At 35.5% G+C, this 22033-nt stretch overlaps 3 protein-coding genes across 6 annotated transcripts in view; 1 reads left to right on the forward strand and 2 right to left on the reverse strand.

The window, feature by feature from the left end:
* The first annotated feature begins 2068 nt into the window (after positions 1-2068).
* LOC139784527 (uncharacterized) lies at positions 2069-12616 on the forward strand. Of its 3 annotated transcripts, none has more exons than XM_071723707.1 (13): positions 2069-2130; positions 2225-2384; positions 6109-6185; positions 6275-6384; positions 6461-6675; positions 6766-6874; positions 6952-7049; positions 8570-8633; positions 8706-8784; positions 8875-9102; positions 9282-9387; positions 9468-9696; positions 10054-12616. In XM_071723707.1, exons 2-13 carry the CDS (start codon positions 2329-2331, stop codon positions 10192-10194), a joined length of 1512 nt encoding a protein of 503 aa, XP_071579808.1. In that variant the 5' UTR covers positions 2069-2130; positions 2225-2328; the 3' UTR covers positions 10195-12616. The 3 variants fall into 3 exon arrangements, with proteins under 3 accessions (XP_071579808.1, XP_071579810.1, XP_071579809.1); XM_071723709.1 differs by having other exon boundaries at positions 8875-9012; XM_071723708.1 differs by lacking the exon at positions 2069-2130 and adding an exon at positions 2593-2696 and having other exon boundaries at positions 2347-2384.
* The window catches only part of LOC139784528 (GPI transamidase component PIG-S-like), a 43231-nt gene continuing 33147 nt past the window's right edge, over positions 11950-22033 (reverse strand). Inside the window, exon 5 of the mRNA XM_071723710.1 lies at positions 11950-12552. Within this exon, the coding sequence (XP_071579811.1) occupies positions 12390-12552 (163 nt within the window). The 3' untranslated portion in view covers positions 11950-12389. The remainder of the gene's footprint in view (positions 12553-22033) is intronic.
* On the reverse strand, positions 12936-19567 carry LOC139784529 (uncharacterized). 2 transcript variants are annotated; one of them, XR_011721599.1, is made up of 4 exons: positions 15611-19567; positions 15315-15506; positions 14537-15217; positions 12936-14392 (listed from the first exon to the last, which is right to left on the reverse strand). XR_011721599.1 is itself a non-coding variant. In XM_071723711.1 (3 exons), the coding sequence occupies exons 1-3, from the start codon at positions 15675-15677 to the stop codon at positions 14679-14681; spliced, it is 798 nt and encodes a 265-aa protein (XP_071579812.1). In that variant the 5' UTR covers positions 15678-19567; the 3' UTR covers positions 12936-14678. The 2 variants fall into 2 exon arrangements, 1 of the variants encoding a protein (XP_071579812.1); XM_071723711.1 differs by having other exon boundaries at positions 12936-15217.

Here is a 22033-nt window from a genome sequence, read left to right on the forward strand (position 1 = left end):
AGTGTACGAAGTGTCAACATTTGTAAGACTTTTGAGACACAAGACAGTATTATGCGTTACTAAAAACAAAGGTTTAAAGTATAAAACATTGTTTTAAAATTATAAGTCAGCCAAGCCCATTCTGCTCAGGCTTTAAGAGTCTATCCTTCCCTCGTTTTCCGCTTAGCTGTAGCATAGGCAGTGCGCGTTCCAGTATGTATATTTCAGTGGTGCAACGGCTTTAATATGTACCAGTGCGCACTGAGTGCATCCAATCGAATTGCTATAATACACATCGAGTCAATGCTCAGAATTACAATCTTGGTCAGCACTAGATTAAAAGATTATGAGCCAACTTTATCTGCATCCATAATCTTAAATAATTCTGATATTGAATTTCTGAGAAAAATAGATTAATCGTTCGACGACGACGAGCTCATGTGATATCCGATTTTTCTACCCCTTTCGTAAAGAAAACGACAAGGAGGTGACACGAGATGTGGTTGGTAGTATGTATGTATACACAAGCGTCCGTCAGTCATTATATATGTTCTGTGCCGTCAGTCGCGATTTTGAGAGGACGGTGGCACTGGTGATCTGCTGACAGGGGCATTCGACCTTTTACAATTCTCTGTGACGCGGAGAGAAGATTGTCACTTTTTTTTTCACATAAAACAAGTTATTCGTATGACTCTGGCTGCGGTCCACTTGGACGCTACAAATGCTTCGAAGCGTTCTCTTCTCCTTCTTTCTTTATTGAAAGAAAGGAGAAGAGGAATGCTTCGAAGCATTGTAGCATCAAGTGGACCGCAGCCTCTTGGCCGCGTTCAGCAGACACAACTGTTGAGTTCGTCTTATCACACACTCTACGTTGATTGGTTGGTACTAAAAGTAAGAGCCAATCACGTTCGACTGCTACTGAGCGGCTTGGTCTGCTGAACGCGACCAATGAATCATTTGTTATTAATTAGGAATTACGTGAGATATGATTCTGTATAGACGGTGTGCGTTTCTCGAGAATTTAGTGAGTAATCGCGATATTGTGATTTGACAGTGAGAACATCAATACAACTATTAACCTTTCTCACTCCCTCTACCTCTCCCCTTCTCTATTTCTACCTCTTTCTATTTCTATTTCTCTCTCTCCCCCCTCTCTCCCCTCTCCTTCCCCTCCTCCCTCACCCTCTCTCTCTCTCACTCATAAATAAATATAGGTAGATATGTTAAGGTAATTTGTTGTGACAATACTGTCAAAAAGTTAATGACAGACAAATGACACGTAGTATTTGGCTAGGATTGTCCGCGTTATGCATGTGTGTGTAAGAATCTCATGTGTATGTACATATATAGAAACTAATGGTGTTATTAGATTAGGATCACTTCAAAATTAACTTCAAAGGTTAGCTGTCATATGCGTCCACCGCTAAGAATCAATTACTTCGAAACTAACGGTCAAAGGTCTTGTATTTTTACAAGTCTCTTGTATCGTCTTCTTGTTTTTCATAAAAGTTGCCAGAGTAGTTTGATACTACAATTAGAAACGTGGTGTCGGAAGCCGTTTTCATACCTGTAATACATGTAAAAAGTACTAACTTTGATTTCAATTATCTCAACTCGGTACGGTCAATTTTTTTCTAATTGCACAGGTGTGTAAATCGTGTTTACATTAATATACTGTTCAAATTTTATGAGGTTCCCAGAAAATGAGTTTACGGACTAACTACCTTAAACATTTTCTTTGTATTGTATTCACAGATGAGCTTGATGAACCATTTTTAACGAGAAGAGGCCAGAATAAATTTTTATTCTTGATAGGAAGCATTTAATGCACTGGCATGTCTAACCAAAATGTCATCAAGGTTAATTATAATTATATATTTAAAATTGAAGATAATTGTTAATATTTATTATATTGTATATTATATACTATAAAGTATATTCTTACTTAACAAAATTGTTTTGTTTGCCTCAGTTACACAATCCTAATTTATATATATTTTTTATAGGAAAAGCTTGAAAATCCCTATGAGAGGAACATAAATACGTATTTCCAGAAGTAGGCATTTAAATCACCGCATAGTTTAATGATGAGGAATATTTATCGCCAGATATTAATTGAGCATAAACTTAACGATCACCAGTATCTCCAGTGTAAGGGTGATACATTTTTTTCTTATCTGCATTTAATTGTTATTTAATCAACGATGCCGAAACAGAGAGAAAGGAGAATCACTTGCTGTTTCAGATACAAGAAATATACGTGATGCTGTTACTTCCAAACTGCTTGCAGCTGTGCAACAAGCTGCGGCTGATGCTGACGATTGTCCTGATTATACCGATGCCTGTATAATGTTAGAAGAATTCTGCATATTTGCCGCAGAACTGGCACGTCTGTGCGAGCGAGGGTAACATAAAAACTTTAAATATATTGACAGGTTTGACTTTGTTAGGTACTTCTCAGCATTTTTGAAGACATCACATATAATTTTCTTATGCAATAACTTCCATTCCTTGCAAGCTAAGTTATTATTTGCGCTAAAATAAATCAAAGTTTTTTTCTATGTATCTTTGATTAATCCATTATCAGGTTGAACGGAAATCTATATGTTTCAGGCAAAAATATTGAACATTTAATCATGATTATAGTAGGGATATTTAAAAGCAATGATGAAACGCAACGCGATGTCTGTCGTTACAAAATTATTTGATATTTGGAAGTACGTTCAGTTACAAAACGATTAATCCATGCTACTATTTATAACATACTATTTAGTATGTTATATTATCACACTCTGATGAAATTTTATGATATTTACCATTGATATTATTGATGCTTTTTTGCTGTTATATAGACTGATACATTTTTATGATTTGGAATAACTGTCATTTTTATTACCATAAAAAATTATCAAATATTTATTGCATAGCTTTGAATAATAAATTTTCATTAACCCTTAAAGTGCGTACGTTTTTTCGGTACCTTCTAAGTGCATGCGTGAGTCTGTCACGTTCAACGCTATTTTTCTTTACCTTAAAGTATTTTAAAAAATCTAAAAAAATTCATGAAACATCTGTCTACATTGTAGTTGACGATTTTATAGTCATTTTGATAAACATCGTTTATTTAATATCTTCTGACAGGCTTGCAAGTTTTACAGTTACGAGCAGATATCACTTTGGTTCGGACGCCGTAGACCCACGTATGCACCTTAAGGGTTAATAATATTGTTAACGTACTTATCTTCCGAAGCATTATGATAACCGTTTACAGGATATTTATTCAAATTGTAGAAACAACTTTTCTTATTTTCCAGGCATTTTCGTTCAAATTTTCAGGCAAAATTCAAACATATTTTTATATTAAATTTTAAAATTTGATTATCTAGAATGCTTAGTTATTTCTTATTCATGCAGAATATTCATATAATTCATGTGGAAAAGACTAGAATTATTTGTTTCAAATATCTAAGGACCTAAGATTTATGCATTTAAAAATGCCTGATTATGCTTGAAATTTTATTGAAATTATGCAAAATTATGCGGTCTAAAATAAGCTTAATTTTAGTGTGTATGATCTTGTTTCTTAGTATGTACTTAAATACCATTATTGCTTTGGGACAAACCACTGTCTAGCAGTAGAGATGGAGTTTAATGAGTACAATTTTTCGATGTACTTTGCACTCTCCAGAAGACACGAATTGGCACAATATACGTCGCGCTTTTTAATAGATTACGACCGTTACGAGATCCCTCCGTTTTCTACCGAAGAGCACACCAATGGATGCATCCAGAGCACCGCCGCTCACGGTGGCGCTCCTGGATGCACCCAATAGGGTGTCTGTGAAGTTGGCATATCATTTTCCAGCAGATCAAAAATAAAAGGGAGTTCTTGTCGCATGCAGTCGAGTTCTATAGTTCCTGATACTAGTGATACTTTTTAGTAATAGTTCTGGTGATTTTATCCAAAAAACAGTCGATCGAAAAAATGATCTGCTAACTTCCCGTATTAATTTATAAAAAAAATCATACAACATTGCCAGTGTCGGGAACTCTTTAGAAAATGCTCTAGTATGTTCAGAACTATTCGAAAAAATTTTAGATAAACCGGAACTGCGCCATTTCGTACAGTATATCACCCTATTCTCTCTAAATACTCGGCTTTCGGGCGGTATTAATTTATAAAAAAATTATACAACATTGCTAGTGTCGGGAACTCTGTAGAAAATGCTTCAGTACGCTCAGAACTATTCGAAAAATATTTTAGATAAACCGGAACTGTTACATTTCGTACAGCATATCACTCTTTTCTCTCTAAGTACTCGGTTTTTGGGCGGTATTAATTTTTTAAACAATCATACAACATTGCTAGTGTCGGGAACTCTTTAGAAAATGCTTCAGTATGCTCAGAACTATTCGAAAAATATTTTAAATAAACCGGAACTCCGAGATTTCAGAAAACTAGCAGATAATTTTTTCAATGGACTTTTTTTTGGCAAAATCAACAGAACTATTACTAAAAATTATCAGGAACTATAGAACTCGACTGCATGCGACAAGAACTCTTTTTTATTTTTGATCTGCTAGAAAATGATCTGCTACGGGAAGTTAGCAGATCATTTTTTCGATTGACTGTTTTTTGGGTAAAATCACCAGAACATTACTAAAAAGTATCAGGAACTATAGAACTCGACTGCGACAAGAACTTCCTTTTATTTTTGATCTGCTGGAAAATGATATGTCAACTTCACAGACATCCCAATAGGTTCACGGCGCGAAATTTGAATGTATATCGATTAAGTGTGATTAAACTCGTGAAATTATGATATGTTATGATGAAAGACGGTGTTTTGGCAACATTATGCGAAATTATGCGGGAAAATGACATTATGCTGCGAAAGGTCTCAATTATGCGTTATTGTGCGCATAAATAATCGGGTTCTACTGGTGTCCCAACACTTAGAATAGTGAAAAGAGTTTGTTTCAATAGGTTTTTACAAATTATGCGATTATACGCGAAGCATAAATCTTAGGTCCTTACAAATATCAAAATAATAAGAAGAAATAGAGAAAAACGAGCAAAAACGATAATTTGGGTTTATTTTATTTTTCGAAATCTGCAATCTTTTGTATTGATATATTTCGATATATCGATGCCACATCCTTTATTTGTAGCATTTATTTGAAATAAATCATTGCAAAGAATGTGAGATAATGACGTGAAATAATAACAAAGCATTTTCTTATAATATTACATTTTTAGATTTTTATGTAGCTTTTTCTTGGAAAATACTAAATTTTTTTTATAATCTCTTCAGGAATAAATGGACTATTTGATTGTTTGATTTTTAAAAATTATAATTTTATAAAAAATTATAAGCAAAGTTGCAAAAAAAAGAATACACTAGTGGAAATGGAAAATAGAATATCAAGAACACTTTATGATACTCGATATGTCAATCGTACGGTCGAGCACGGTGCATGATAAAAAAGACAAGATCGTACAACATATGGAAATCTTTATTGTATTGGGGGTACCTTACATGTACGTTAGTAGTGAATACATCAGCCCATCATGGTGTTCTTTTTTCCATTTCCACCAGTGTAGATTACTTTCCAAATTAAATATTATTATTTATTTAGATTATTTCATAATTATAAAATTTAAGAAGAGTTGATTTAAAAAAGAACATTAATCGAAATGTAACCAATTATTTTGGAAAAAAGAATAAATAAAAAGCTGATAAAAAGGAATATAAAAACGGATAGTTTGGCTTATGATAGGTTTGCAATTACATCTTCTTCTCAAATGTTTTTCCAGGTAGTAGATATCTTGATATATGTTTTCATACAAAAAATTGTAAAATGTATTTATAATGGTTATGTGCGGTCAACGTAGTGATGGTTGCAAAACTGAAAAAGTTTATTCCTAATCATAGAATTTCGTGAGTCAGTGTATATACACAGGCTTATATGCACAGTCGAATGGAATAATCATTTAAATATTATCATTTAAACATAGTCCTGCAAATTTAAGTCATTATATATATGTCGAGTGTGATAATACTGGATCGGTATATGAATTAAAAGATTGAGATTATACTACATACATTTATTCATATTCACCTGTAGAACAGCAGCTGTTCCTATGAACGCCTCTTGCTCATTACACGGTGATGGAAAAGGCATTAATCACAAAACTGGCTCAAGTAAGTCAACAAAGAATGTTCGCGGAACACCGTTCAATTGTGTCGATGAGGCAACTTCATTATTACTTATTTATCGATTAATTGCTTAGAGAGGATGGCATATGAGGTATTTTTGGGCGGGTCTTGTAATCCAACTACCTGGAGATCAGACATAGCGATACCGACTCTTCAGAACCTTGGCATTACTTATTATAATCCTGTAAGTAGTTTATCTTCCTTGTTTTTTTTTGTTCATAATTGCATGTGAGATATCGTAATTGGATTATGTATCGCAGCAAGTGTCACAATGGGGTCCGGAATTAATAGCTCAAGAGTACGAGGCAAAGCAGACGGCGCGAGTCTTGTTGTTTGTCATTGACAACCAAACACGCAATAGCGCGGGCATCATCGAAGCAGCTCAACTGGCAGCTACGCGTAGCGAGTCCTTGGTTCTTGTCATTTATCCATATCGTCAGGGACAGACTATACTCGGAGAGACTGTTTCCACGCAGTACGTGTTGTTTCAAACAGATTAATTGATTTAATGCTTTCATTTGATTGCTATGTTTTTTCTCTTATCAGTACATATTTTATTTTTCAGGGAATATTATGATTTGATGAATGGCTTGTTAGTGCTTCAGTACCTAATGGAAAGGCAAAGGATACCAATATTCGAGAGCGTATCAGTTGCTCTTCACTGTACGTCCAAGGTAATGACTCTAATTAATAACAAATGCATCAAAATTAATGATTAATATACATATATATATATACTATGTACACATAGATGTTACGTGAAAAGATCAACGTGCAGGATTGCATGAGCACTGAGGATGGCATTAGACCTATAAGAATCTCGCTTACTCAGAATGGAATGGATGCAGTGTAAGTTTCTAATTGCCTGTCTATATTATATGTAAATATGTGTAAGATAATTTAACAATATCTTGATATAAACAGTAAGATGTAATAAGAATTAAAACAAACAATTGTTGCTCAATAATATATTCGGAAATGTTTAATTTCGGAAATATCACGTCGTGTTTGATGTCTGAAAGTTATGAAATTAAAATCATATTAAATAGATTAATAAACAATGCTAGTTTTTATTTGTAATAATTTAATAAAAAAAACAGTTTAATAAGATATTTGGAAAGAGTAACACAAATTGCATTCTTTGGGATTGTTCATGTTTAAGGGGTCATTCTACTTTGACGGCCCAAAAACTAAGGCTATTTTTAACAATTTTTTTCACAGTAAATACACCATATAATGAAATGAATCTTTTTGGGATTTATTAGGGCACTCTTAAATAACACCAAAAATTTTTGTCATAATTAAAAAAATTTTTTACTTTATCGTTTTTACAGCGTCAAAATGGCGTGTCAAAAAAGATGCAAGTCCGCTGCGTTGATCAGTTTTTTATTCAGGCTTACCTGAAACAAAAAGTCAAAAAGATTCTTAATCTGTATGAGTGTCGCTATGTCCCGAACCTCAATTAATAATTTTTGTTTAAAAGTAACAAAATGGCGCCGGTTTGAAGAAAAGTTTGAAAAAATCACCTTTTTTGGGGGGTATTTTTTAATGTAAAAAGTAAGATAAAATAAACATTTTGACCTGATTTTAGTTCGGGACATAGCGACACTCATACAGATTAAGAATCTTTTTGACTTTTTGTTTCAGGTAAGCCTGAATGAAAAAACTGATCAACGCAGCGGACTTGCATCTCTTTTTTTTGATGCTGTAAAAACGATAAAGTAAAAAATTTTTTAAATTATGACAAAAATTTTTTGGTGTTATTTAAGAGTGCCCTAATAAATCCCCAAAAGATTTATTTCATTATATGGTGTATTTACTGTGAAAAAAATGGTTAAAAATAGCCTTAGTTTTTGGGCCGTCAAAGTAGAATGACCCCTTAAGCGATTACTTAGTAACAAGTAATAATTTGACATTACAGCCATCAACTCTGATACACAGATTGATGTGTTTCTATAGCACTTATTCTCAATGTTTAGTCACTAAGGCGTCTAAAGAAGTCGGCTATAGGAGACGGTAATTTCTGAGCTTTAGTAATAAGATGTATTCGGTAAATAACGTGGCATTTAAATAAGTTTGCTGATCAGATTCTTGAAAGTTTGAATGAGGACATTGTGTTGATCAAAGTGCTGCGTAAGATATGCGAGATATATGTGTAAGAATATTTCATATATTTTTTTATTTGATATCTAGGTATTCCGAACAAGAATATAGTTAAGCAAGAATTGTTTGTTTTAGTTCTTTTTATCTCCTCTCCAAAAGTTTCTCGAATGTTTCTAAATCGGCATGTGCAAAAATATCATATCATGTAGGAATAACATAAAGAGCATTTACAAATGATTTATAAGGAAATTTTATTTACATGTTAGAAAATTGCGGGAAATTTTCAAATCTATGGACGTTGATGATAGTGGCACAGTAAAGTTAGGGGAAGTATGTACATTTTATCACATCAAATATTTTGAAAAATTCATCAAAGTCAATACAATTTCTTTTTATTTCCAGGCCTGGATAATGTTGCAGTCGAACACAATGTGCAACAATGTGTCTCTTTCGGATCTGCTCAACACGGTGAATAAGTCCGGTAATGTTCGCGTATCATATCTCATGGCGTTTAACAGATTTGTGTTTTGACAAAAATAAACTATTAAAGTACGATGTGTTCGCCACGCAGAAATCTACAGGACATTGATAGACGGATTCCCGGCGAAAGGTGACCCAACTGAATTGCGAATCAATTTCGAGCAGTTTTGCGTTCTAGCCAGCGAGTCATTGTGGACGCGGACGAAGAGTAATGGCATCTCTTGTGAAAGTGAGATACCTTCAGTATGGAATATATTATGTAGGAAGACCTCAAATTTCTTGCGACGAGTTATCGTACATCCTTTTAATCACTTCCTAGGTATTTCTGATTTTCAACAATTTCCCACGATCTTCGATATACTCACTGTCTATACTTCTTGCCACCTGAACTTTTCATTTTCTCACTTCCCAAGATTGAGCGCTCGATTTCATCTATTTCGTAGAGCAGGTAAAAAAACGGAGTTTGCGTTCAGCTATGAAGGATTTAAACCTTTTCAGATTGGACTAATTCCTTTGTCCAAGAGTTCGAGAAGAGGGACATTTATATTGGCGTTGTCAGTAAAGATCTGTTTTGGTTAGAATCTTCCGCAGTACCGTTGATAGAGTGAGTATCAGTAGTAGCCTAATGATGATCACTTCTCGACCAGTTAAACGTGGTCTTCTTTCCCATTTACGATCTTCCAGGTCGATGAGATTGTCTTTGCACCGACCTAGCCTGAATGAGTACAACGTAAGAGTATTGCCGCAGGAATTGCAGAAGATAAAGAACTCACGACTGATCCTGTTGATAGTGCCGCAGCATTCGCGCGGCATCGCCATCATGGCATTGGCAGCTCATTTGATTGGACTGCGCGCTAAGCTCGTCCTCTGTGTTCAAACTCTTCCCGAGGGTTCTATTGTGTCTGATGACCAAGTACGACTGATATATTTTATACCCCCCCTCCCTTTCATACACAAACACAACAAATAAACAAACAATTACTATAATATATAATGAATATAATGAATAACAAGTCTATTAACAATAACTCAACGCAGATTTATCGAATTACTTAAGACTAACAATAAGAGATCATCTTTGGGAAATTAAGCTTCAAGTGTCGTATAATATGTAATGTAGCAGTTAATAGAAATTAACTTCCATATATTATTGAAAAGTTGTGCGACCTACTATACATATTTACACTAGGCATTTGTAGGAAAAAATTTCTTTTTTTTCACTACTATAATAGAGATGTGATATATCGTTATTTTCTTTTGATTTATTTAGCTGACTGAACAAGCCCGAAAAGATTACAACCGGGGGAGGATGTACCTGTCGGACTACGCAACGCGTGAAGGTGTACCTGTTTTTCAGAATATCGCTGATGCTCTGCAACATGCGATACAATTAGTTGAAAGTCCTTGTTGACTTAATTGCTCTTTACTGGTTTTTCTTTTTTCTATCTTTTTTTCATACAGATAAGTTCATTGGTTCGATAAACTAATTTATTTTTACCCTTAACAATGTCCAGCTACCATTTGAGATCGACGCGAACACCATAGATATAACGATGATGCTGTATTGTTGTTATATTTATAATAAGCGATTGTTAGTTATAGCAATTATTAGCTGCTTTTGCTAATAAGATTGCTTCTTTTCATAATGTCTCTCATTAGCAATGTTCATCGACATATAGCTCTCGCGTGTTATTTTCGCATTTTCCATTAACAATGTCATTTATACATATAGTATTATTACTATTATCGTTTTTTAAGTTCTTGACAAAGTTAAAACACACGCAATCAAGACTTTTTATTTACGTCAAGATATTCTATTTATTGTTACTATTTGTCGTGAGCACAGCATTTCTGAAGCAATTATTTTACTTTGTTGACCGTATTACGTATGGTCCTTTTATTTTTTATTTTTTCTTTAAAAAAATACATTTTATATTGGCTAATGAGTGTCGAGCAGCTATTTTATTATTACTTGGTTATTTTTTTATTACTATGTTCTTCTCTTATCGAATGACGTTAAACTCTTATATAAATTATTGTAGATCAGTAGGAAAGCAGTCTCTCACGGTAGATGGACATATACGATCTTTCTCTCTCGTTTTTTTATAGCAACTTGACGTTCGTAATTTTTTGTAATGTTTTGATAACGTGGTTGAGGATTGATTTGATATACGCGCGTGTATATAAAACTCATAATTCTCTAACGATCTAATCAAATTATTAACTTTTGGAATCTGATCGCTGAAGAATGCGAGAGGGAGGATGTCGTGTGGAATTTGCTTGTATTTTGAATGCGTGGTGTGTATCTCGGCTGAGTATGTGTATGTATATCGATATGTATGCGTGGGATATATCATGAATTTGCATTGTTTGATGTATTCCAATAACCGCAAATGTCAAATTTCAACTGTCGATGATAATTTCAATAAGCCGAATTGTGTCTTATACAAATCAGTCTGTAACATATGAGTGAATAAGTGAATGAAAGAAAAAAAAAAAGAACATAGGCAAGAACGAGATGTTTTAAGCGTCGTCTACAATGGCAGCAGGAGTATACAGTAAGACGTAAGCAGTAAGTTATTGACTAATGGGATTTTTACAATTCAAGAATAATCGACTGTGGTTGGTCAATAGCTTACTGCTTACGTCTTACTGCATACTCCTGCTGCCATTGTAGACGACGCTTTAAGGCCGTGGCACATAGAAAAACTTAAGCAGTAAAACTCAAGCAGTAAGCAAATCAGCCAATTACAGTCAAGAACTTAAGGCACGGCCCTAAGCGGTAGCGAATCCATACCGTTGATTTCTTATACTGCTTAAGTTTTACTGCTTAAATTTTTCTATGTGCCAAGGCCCTTAAGCTATTGACTGATGGCAGAGAACGAAACGTAGTCTCTTACGTCTATCGTAGTCATAGACGTAAAACAAGGCAGAGAACAGTGTATACGTAACTACGTAAACGTAAAGTCATCGTGTCGATACGTGACGATACGAACGTAGTTACGTATACGGTTTTCTCTGCCTTGCTGTACGTCTATGACTACGATAGACGTAAAAGAGCCTACGTTTCGTTCTCTGCCATCAGCCATTCAACATCTGCGGATTACTCAAAACCTTGCTAAGAGATTTCATCGTTTGAAGGAACAAATGAGAAAAAGAAAGTAGCTCAAGAGAAAAATCGTTTATTATATTTTTTTGCATAAATATATACACTCGTACACACGTATCTTACCAAACATTTCTCTTTTTGAAATAAAACAAAACTGTTATCGGTTCTCACATGTTTTCTTTCAGCATTTTTGTTTTCGCACGAAATATTGATACGTCTGTTGTGTGCGACAGCTAGTAAGAAATTGTTAGAACTGTGCTGGTATTTAACGATCGTCAAGATTATGTGATCCTAAATTTATGTTGCATCCAAATTATATTAAAGATACTCGAAATGCGATACGTTTAATGCTACAACGCGTGAATAAAAGCTTAGATAGGAGCCCCCGCTTGAAATTATATTTTTGTTATCGTAACACATTACCTTTCAATTGAAATAATTTTAAACGAGCAATCACACGACTGTATGAATGTAATACCAGTCAGAATAAGTGACTTTTACTCGGTTTTCGATCTACTGTCCTCGTCATTTTTACTTTCTCTAAGATCTACCATTTTCTCTGTACTATCCTTTCCAGGGAAGTAGTACCTTCGTATATTCTTGAGCGACAACAACACCGGTATCATAGCCGGTAGAAATAGGGGAATGTATACAGCGTACCTGTAATATCGCAGAATTATTATTTGTAATGTAATTTAAAAAAATATATGCTGAATTTTCATAATGTCTTCTATTAATTTTATACGAATATATACAAGACCATCTAACAAGGTAACCCACGGAAGTGTCCCTCTCCGATTTTTATGAGCTTTTATTATGTTGATCTCTAGATGAAAATAAGGGACTGTATTTTTTTATACGTTCCCATGCAGCCCATGCGCGTGTTTAGGATTTGCCCTATACACTACGCTGAAGCGTAGGGCCGGCAGATTTGCGGCGAGATTGTAATTTTTCTTTCAAAATTTGGTGAGCATATGGAAGTGGTAGGTAGTTTATCATTCCGAAAAATGTTGAAAAACTCTGAATAATACCTACTATGAAAATTGATTAATCGGATAGCACAGAATTAAGAAATGTTTTATTGTTTACTTTTTTATATTCTGCGAAAACTTTTTAATTCGAAGGAATACAGGGGAACGGCGGGTAGTATGGAATATTCGATATTTCTTGTATTATCCGATAAATTGTTTCACTCCAAGTGACTACACGTGGTAAGTTGGCTTCGGTACTATAACATAAAGGTGGTAAAGGTCGTTACAACAGGCTATCTATGGATGTATCGGATAATACAAGAAGTATCGAGTGTCCCATACTATCCAATGTCTCGTACTCGCCATTCTCCTAATTATGAGATTACCGTTAAAATTCATAAACAAACTGATCAAACATAAACGAATCATAATTGTGCAGCACATTTACATACGCAGGGGCACACCGTGTGCTTCTGTTCCCAGGACAGGGTTTAAGTTCGTATGGAGTTTCGCGCTTCGCTGATTGATCCATGTAAAAAATGCAAAAAAAAAAAACATTTTGATAACATATATTGATAAAATACATTTGGTAATTATGCATAAAAAGACCCCACCCGCCAATGACCTTGACCTTGACATATGTTGTCAAGGTCACCACCTTGACCTTGACATATGTTGTCAAGGTCACCCTCCTGAGTGACCTTCAGAAGTTTTTAGCCGGCGGTCGTTATTTGTTAAAAAGTTATTAACAAAAAAAGTTTGGAAAATATAGCAGCTATTTTCAGTATTGGAAGGCATAAACGACTAATATTACGTTTTTTTTTTTAAGCAGAGAATACTTTATTTCGCGAGAAAGTCGCTGCTTTACCAAAACACAAAACATTTAAAGCAGTAAATTGTTGATAAATTGAAGTCTTTTTGTTAAAGCAGAGAATACTTTATTTCGCGAAAAAGTCGCTGCTTTACCAAAACACAACATTTAAAGCAGTAAATTGTTGGTAAATTGTATATTGAATATATGTGAGTATTAGAAGGCATAAATGACTAATATATATGTTGAAATAGTTCACGCATACACTTTCCACGCGAAACGAGGCGCCACATGGGTTCGTGGCGTGCTTTACAAGCTCGTTTATTGTATATCGCCACAAATATTCACACAGATGATCAACTAACTTATCTTGTTTAATACCACCTCTACTTAAATGTTTCGTGACCATTTCGTGACGACACGACAAAAATTCGTGACCAACCGATATGCGTGAAACTTTACTTTATACTCTTCTCTAATTTCCGAAATGTGCGACTTTTCGAATTCATCTTATTGCGATTTTTCAATTTTTGTACTTCTCTGACTGCTGCAGACCTTGAGTGGAAATGTCCACTATAACCGTGCGTACCAGCTCGCTTGTCACGACATATCTCCTCAAGAAAGGAGCTTTCTGCCTCGAGCTCTGCAGGAATAGAATCTTCTTGTCTCAATAAATGCTGAAGATGGCTCGAAAGAAGAGCCGAAACGTTCATCACACCTGAATACATGGTTTTTTAAGTTTTATTTGCGCACCACGTTCCGCGCCCGACTCGCATTTCGCATTCGCCGATTTTAAATTAATTACATTTTAATCGCATTGGTTACAAACTTCCAATTTTCACAAAAAATTTTAAAATCTCACCTTGTACAATTCCTCATATTGCATCTTACGCAATGCACTATGCGAAAACCAATTTCGCGACTCTCTTAACAGAAACTCTAGGCTTTCTGGGAGGGATTGACTTGCTTTACTGGTGCACTTATCAAGGCCGTGGCATATGCATTTAATCAAGTGTAGGCTGGGGGCAGTCATATCGTTTTAGCAATGCATATAATGAATAGTTAGAGCCGCACAGATTTGCGGCGCCATCAGTTCCCAGAGCAAGCAAATGTTTCAAGTCCAGGCCAATTTTTTGCATATAGAGCTTGAAGACATTATACAATGCTTGCGCTGTAGCTTGCGGGGTTACCACAAGCCCCAACAAGTCCGTAATCATTTTCTGCTTGGTATAACTGAAATATCTCACCATTAAAGCCAAGTGCTTCACAGTTGCATTGTCTGTTGATTCATCCAAGATTACAGAATACCAGCTATCGCCGATATCTTCGATTAATTCCCGCAGCATACATGGTGCTAACACTCTGCATATTAATTTTGAGCATTTTGTTCTATGAAGCCTTAACTCATTTAGCTTGCTGTCCTTTCCAATGTTCTTGAGTAGCACACCCAAATGATCAACAGTTTTGACACTGGAGTGACATGCAACATGTGCCGCAAGTTTCAGATCGATAATTTTTAATTCAACCGTTTTGGACTTGAATCCTTAAAGAAAATAAAAAGTATGACAAAGTAAAGCAAACACCAAACCAAACCACGTATACATCTAAAATAAAAGAACTCGAAAACATATATTGCACACCATAAGACTGAAGAATAGTCTGACCGCTGCCTTTACGAGAAGGTAGAGCACTTTCGGCTTGTTTGTGCTTTTTGGCTTTGGTATGGTCCATTAAGTCTGTTCGATGAGGCCTTAGGGTTGTGCGGCATAGTTTGCAGTAAGCCTCAGGCTTTCCTTCGTTTATGAGAACCTCTGAGGTCCTTTGAAGCCAATCTAAATCACAAAAAGAGAGAGAGAGAGTACTTTAAAACTATTATAAATATATGCAATAAATTCATAGAAAAGTTTGGTATTGAGGTTAAGAAGATATCACTTACGAGAAAATATAGGTTCTTTCTCCCAGTCTTCATTATATTTCTTTGTATATTTTGAATACTTTCCCATTTCTATTCACAGGATGAAAAAACAGCATTCAAAGTTGTTACGTACGAATCGTACGATTACCGCCTCTCCACATAGAAGCTGTGTTCTAAAATGCACTGTGTTTTACCCGTATTGGCCGTATTACACTAGCCGCTAACGATTGGTGGGTGACTGCGTCTCTTGACCAATGAGAAAGAAGCTGTTGGCGATTCGGGCATTTTTCATTGGTCAAGAGACGCAAACGCAGTAATTTTTCGACATGTAACGATTTTCGCCCAAATCGCGGATTTTTCTTTCCCATCCCGCCCATTTGGCGGATTTCCGCAAATCGAAATTTTGACCCGCCAACTGACCTCACGTTTCCGCCCATTCGGCGGAATTCCGCCCAATCTGGCAACACTGGCCGCTACCGAAATCCCGCGCCACCCGAGCGCTGTTAACCAATTAACGCCTCTAGCCAATGGGCGTTGCCGCCGCGCACGCCATCTCAACCCGCGCGCCATACCTGGGCGCTGTTAACAACTAACGTCTCTAGCCAATGGGCGTTGCCGCTGCGCACGCCATCTTAACCGCGCGCAATACGAATGAGGCCTACGTCCTTGGCTGACGTTTACATATTCAATATACAATTTATCAACAATTTACTGCTTTAAATGTTGTGTTTTGGTAAAGCAGCGACTTTTTCGCGAAATAATCGCGAAATAAAGTATTCTCTGCTTAAAAAAAAAAACGTAATATTAGTCGTTTATGCCTTCCAATACTCAAAATAGCTGCTATATTTTCCAAACTTTTTTTGTTAATAACTTTTTAACGAATAAAGACCGCCGTCTAAAAACTTCTGAAGGTCACTCAGAAGTTTTTAGACGGCGTCTTTATTCAGGAGGGTGACCTTGACAACATATGTCAAGGTCAAGGTCATTGGCGGGTGGGGTCTTTTTATGCATAATTACCATAATAAAAATAATAAAATAGTTAATAATAAAACAAAAAAATGAGTTGATAATTAAAACTTATCTAATACCAAGTTTGAGGGGCGGCAAAATTTCAAATGTGTAGAGCGGCAAGTTTGATAAATCCGTCACTGGTTTAGGTGGTGAAACACCCCTTTGAAAAAATCGGTTTTTCTCTTTCGGGCTAAATATCTCCGAAACTATAAGAGATAGAAAATAAATTTTTAAACAAAAGTTGAATGATTTAAAGAGCACTTTAGAATAATGACAAAATAAAGTTTTTTATTTTTATTAAAAAATTAAAATTAAAAAAATGTTTTGCCATTATTTTAAAGTACTCTTTAAATTATTCAACTTTTGTTTAAAAAGTTTTTTTCTATCATTTATAGTTTCGGTGATATTCGGCTCGAAAGAGAAAAGTCGATTTTTTTCAGAGGAGTGTTTAATCCCCTAAACACGCGTATGGACACGTATAAAAAAAATACCTGTCCCTTATTTTCATCTAGAGAACAACATACTAAAAGCTCATCAAAATTAAAGAGGGACACTTCCGTGGGTTTCCTTGTAAAAGTTTCTTAATTTTTTAAAAAGAAAACACAATGCACACAATTTTTTGTAGTACTTTTTACGAGATATTTTTTAATCTATCTTTTCTAATTAAGGTATGATATTTTTAACATGATTTATTCCTCTCTCGTCATTTTATATAATTTTATATAAATATATTTTGTAAAATATCCATGTTTTTGAAGATTTAGCTATACTCTGTCCAACGAGAGATCATGGTTGGATCGGACGAAGACTCGTCCGTTTCGCGCAGTCTCCGCCCACATCTGCTTCTTCTTTTCTTTTTAGATGGCCCCGGCCCCCCTACGGGTGCGGAATGACCACGGATCTCCGCCCACAGATCATCTGTTTAGAGCCACCGCACAAGACTTTCGTATGGTCACATAGCGTAACGTAACGTGAGTCAACGCACAAGAAACGTATCGGTTAGAGCCTCCGCACAAGCTCTCGCATGGTAACGTAACGTAGATCAACGCAAGAAAAGAAACGTATAACGCCGTAACGGCCGTAACCAATACGTTTCTTGTGTGTTGGCTCACGTTATGTTACGCTACGTACGAGAGTCTTGTGCGGTGGCTCTTACTAGAGTTCCTCTAGTAAGAGTTAGGACACCTCGGTCTGACTCCTGATTGGTTCCGCCATTTATAGGGAAGACGTTAGTGGGAGTGAGACAAACCTATAAGTGGGAGTGAGACAAAAGAATGAGAGACGACACGGCCCGGTTTTAGGTGATCCGCGAACGCGATACGCCCTCTGGGAACGACGTAAAACGTGCAAATACAATACTTTTTTAAATCTATTATTGTTTTATTGCATCTTATCGTTCTGTCATTATGGACAGAAATACTTTCTACATTGTATCATGACATTGCATCCATTATGTCTCGATAGAGGCATATATGTTTGCAAGTCATGTTACTTTGCAACGAGTATGAATTTCCAGTAATGAGAAAAATAAGCATAAATTTTTCAATTTCATATAGAAGACCGCAATCACAATTGAAATAATTGCATAAATCGTAGACTAGCAGGTCTTATCACGGAATATATAAAAAGTTGTAATATGTGATCATGCTACGAAATTGTAAAATCATGCATTTTCTTGTTATCAATGATGCGTAATAAGATGCAAATTATAATAAAGATTTAAAAAAGTATATTTAGATTTATTATATGCTGCTATTAACATAAGCATATTAAGTGTTGCGCACGTTATTCTACAACTATAATAACTAAACTATTAAAAGTATTACTACTAAAAGTACTACTAAAACTAAAAAGTAACGTACACACGCACTATACATCAATGATTTTCATAAATCATTCGCAATAACAAACGTCGTAAAATATAAATATGAGAAAAAAAGACGTCAAAAATACAACTAATATTTTTATTAAAGGAAACCTACATTTATGTATATTTCCCCGTGATGAAACCTGTTAGTCGAAGATTTATGCAATTATTTCAACTGTGATTGTGGTCTTTACGTTATGCTCATTAACAGCAACACAAAGTATTGAAATAAAACTTCTAAGTTTAAATTTTTTTCTGCGTTTTCTGATAAATTTTTTTAAAAATGCGTTCTATGTTTAAATTGCACATCAGCTAAATATAAATAGTTTATATAGCATAGCCTTAAAAAATTATGGTTTTTAGTGGGTGCAAGCCCCACACTACCCCGCCGGACGGCCGACGCGGGTGTGCGTCAGGCATTTTCCCCTCCCTGCTAAAAAAAAAAAAAAAAAAAAAATTGCGTGTACATACATCGTCGCGTTAGAAACAGTATAATATATAAGTGTCACAGTAGTACTATAAGTAATAATGAGTAACAGTTATAGCGAGTTGCATTGAATAAAATTATTCTCGATTCGTTGTCGTAAATCGTTTATTATAATATAATTATACATGTGTATCCCGGTGTATATAAAAAATGTTAAATGTGATAATTTGCATAAATTCTAAAGCGTGTCGGTCTTAAAACACAGCTGTTACGTGAGCGAGCGAGAAGGTATAAAAGTAAGCGAGTCGTCAATAAGAGCGAGTAGGACAGTAACAGGAGTGAGCGAGATAAGAACAACGGCGCGCAAGGAAAAGACTCGATGCTCGATCCTCGATCAGATCCCCACCCCAGAGCCTTCTGCATGTGTTATTCTCATCTCGCTCACTCCAATTACTGTCTCGCTCGCTCTTATTGTCATCTCGCTCACTCTTATACCTTCTCGCTCGCTCACATAACGAAAAATCAATAACTTTGCGTTACCGACATTAGCACGGAACGCAACCTAAATCGTGCACATATGTGTTACCCCGTGGCCCAAACGTGCGCATTGGCTACGTAGTTCATGTGCACGTTTTACGTCGTTCCAGAGGGCGTATCGCGTTCGCGGATCACCTAAAACCGGGCCGTGTCGTCTCTCATTCTTCTGCTCTTAGGCCCAGTTCAACAGTGGCCAGTTAGCTTAACTAGTAGTTAAGGGTCGGCAGGAGACACGGTGGAGACCTCTGTCGGGTTGGCTTAGCTGCGACTTGCTGCGAGTCCGTATTTTATTTATTATAAATTTTTAAGAGCAAAAATGCAAAATCGAGCTCTTTACCTCCCTGTATTATTATATAAAGAGTATATAAAAAAAAATTCACGAATCTATGTAACTTATTTTATGAGAAATCTGGATATTACGAATCCGTAATTCGTAATATCCATATTTCTCATAAAATAAGTTACATAGATTCGTGAATTTTTTTTTATACACTCTTTATATAATAATGCAGGGAGGTAAAGAGCCCGATTTTGCATTTTTTGCTCTTAAAAATTTATAATAAATAAAATAGGAGTTAAAGTGCAGTTTAACGTGCACTTAGTGCATAAAGTGCACCTGAGTGTACCTGAGTTTGCCTGGGTCTCCTGCCGACCCTTAACTCTCACTCTCTGTCTCTTTCTAACCTCAAAGGTTAGAAAGAGAAGGAGAGTGAGAGTTAACTACTAGTTAAGCTAACTGGCCACTGTTGAACTGGGCCTTACGCACGAAGTAAGAGCTAAAAAGGTCGAACTTCATAGCGCGCGAGTCGAAAAAGTGGTCCCGATTCGTGGCACCTAATTGAGAGGGAGTCCGCTGAAGGGAATGGATTCTTATCGATGGGCGCCATTTTCAACCTATAGTGCATGTAACATATACTGTAGGATTTTCAGCACTCGTGACGCACCCTAACCTTACCCGGCCAGCCCGGTCTCTTACTTCGTGCTCCGTTTGTTTACGTGCATTTGCATCGTGAAATCACGTGCTTCGTGCGGGAAATAGAGTCCGTTGGTGACTGTTGGTGACCGTAAACGTATTCGGACGTGTTCTGTTCTGTCCTTTATTATTTTGCTGATATTTTGTGAAATTTGCTGATGCTCAGCGTTGAGTTTGGACTAATTATTTCGAGTAAGGAAAGAAAATACAGCTCGCACGAAAAAAATGTTGCAATGTTGGCGTGACAATGAAATTGCTGCAAGAGGCATCAATGAATTGAGCAAAAAAAGTCGCATCTGTGAGTTGCATTTTGAGAAAGATGATATTCTCAGAGAAGATATTTTTTATATGGCAGATGGTGCAACTATTACGGTACAACGTAAAATACCAAAGTTGAAAGAAGATGCTGTTCCATCTATTTTTCCATCGGAGATCAGTTACTGTCGTTTGAATCTGTTTAAAATGCACTAGCTCGCTCAGAAGCCAGGTCTTATGATTTAATGAAGGAAGCTAGAAACAATACAAAATGGATGGTTCAGAGACTGTGCATTTGATTTAGTTCGTAATTCAATGTACTTACTCGCAGGAAAGTAGTAGTATAATAAACATAAAGAGAGATATTCAGATATCATACATAAAAGTACGCAGTATCAAAGATAATGAAAACGAAATTATTAGTAAAGAAACAATCCTTTCTTTCGAAATGTTTTAAGAAACACGTTGGAATTCACCATTGTAAACTTATATCCAACAAAAGATTCTTTGGAAGAAAAGTATCATCTCTGAATAGTCATATATCGCCATTAGTAATTTAGTACAGTGTAGCTCAACTTAATTATATCAAAGAAAGAATCGTTTATATCAAACAAACATATGAAATATCATACAAGAGAATATTATCGCACAAATACATGAAATAATTATTGAAGTAATGCGTCAACCTTCTTTTATTCATAACATAATCCTCATTGGCATAATAATAATCAATATAGAATTTATCTATTGCTTCGTAAAGAGACTCTTTAGACGTGATTAAAGAATGAATAAAGACAAGATAAGTTGAATAACTTATTCTGACTAATAGGAATAATATGCCTTTGTTTATAGATTGACACATTAATTCTGAAGCAAAGAAACAATATGCAAAAGTAAGGATTCGCAGAATAGTTCGACTCAGATTACACTAAACTAATTATATCTTAATAACACAGAAAACGTTAGTTATAACGTGGCTCGAATGCTACGAACGCACATACAATATTGAATACAAGTAACGAGTGTAATTACACTTCTCGTTTATATCTTAATTAAGAACTATCGAAGGATACAAGAGCCAATGTAACGCAGAATTCAATGTATTGTGGACTATTAGAAAGTTATCTCGAAAGAATGCATTTAGAGATTTACAATAGTCGTTCGTTATTGAAATGGTTGCAACCAAACAAAAGGAGAGAATGTAAAGGAATCTATACTGAGCTCAGTTTTCTTAATAATGAGTAATCAATCACGAAGAGTCGACTCATTTTTCTTAAGGATGAAGAAGCCTCTCTTTTAATTAGAGCTCTCGACTTATCTGTAACCAATGATCGGAGAGTTGAATAGACCATGCGGTCATCATCACGTTAGACG

Source organism: Temnothorax nylanderi, unplaced genomic scaffold, assembly GCF_030848795.1.
Source record: "Temnothorax nylanderi isolate EJ_2023f unplaced genomic scaffold, tnyl_v1.0 TNYL_tig0640_pilon, whole genome shotgun sequence".
Classification (NCBI taxonomy): Eukaryota; Metazoa; Arthropoda; class Insecta; order Hymenoptera; family Formicidae; genus Temnothorax; species Temnothorax nylanderi.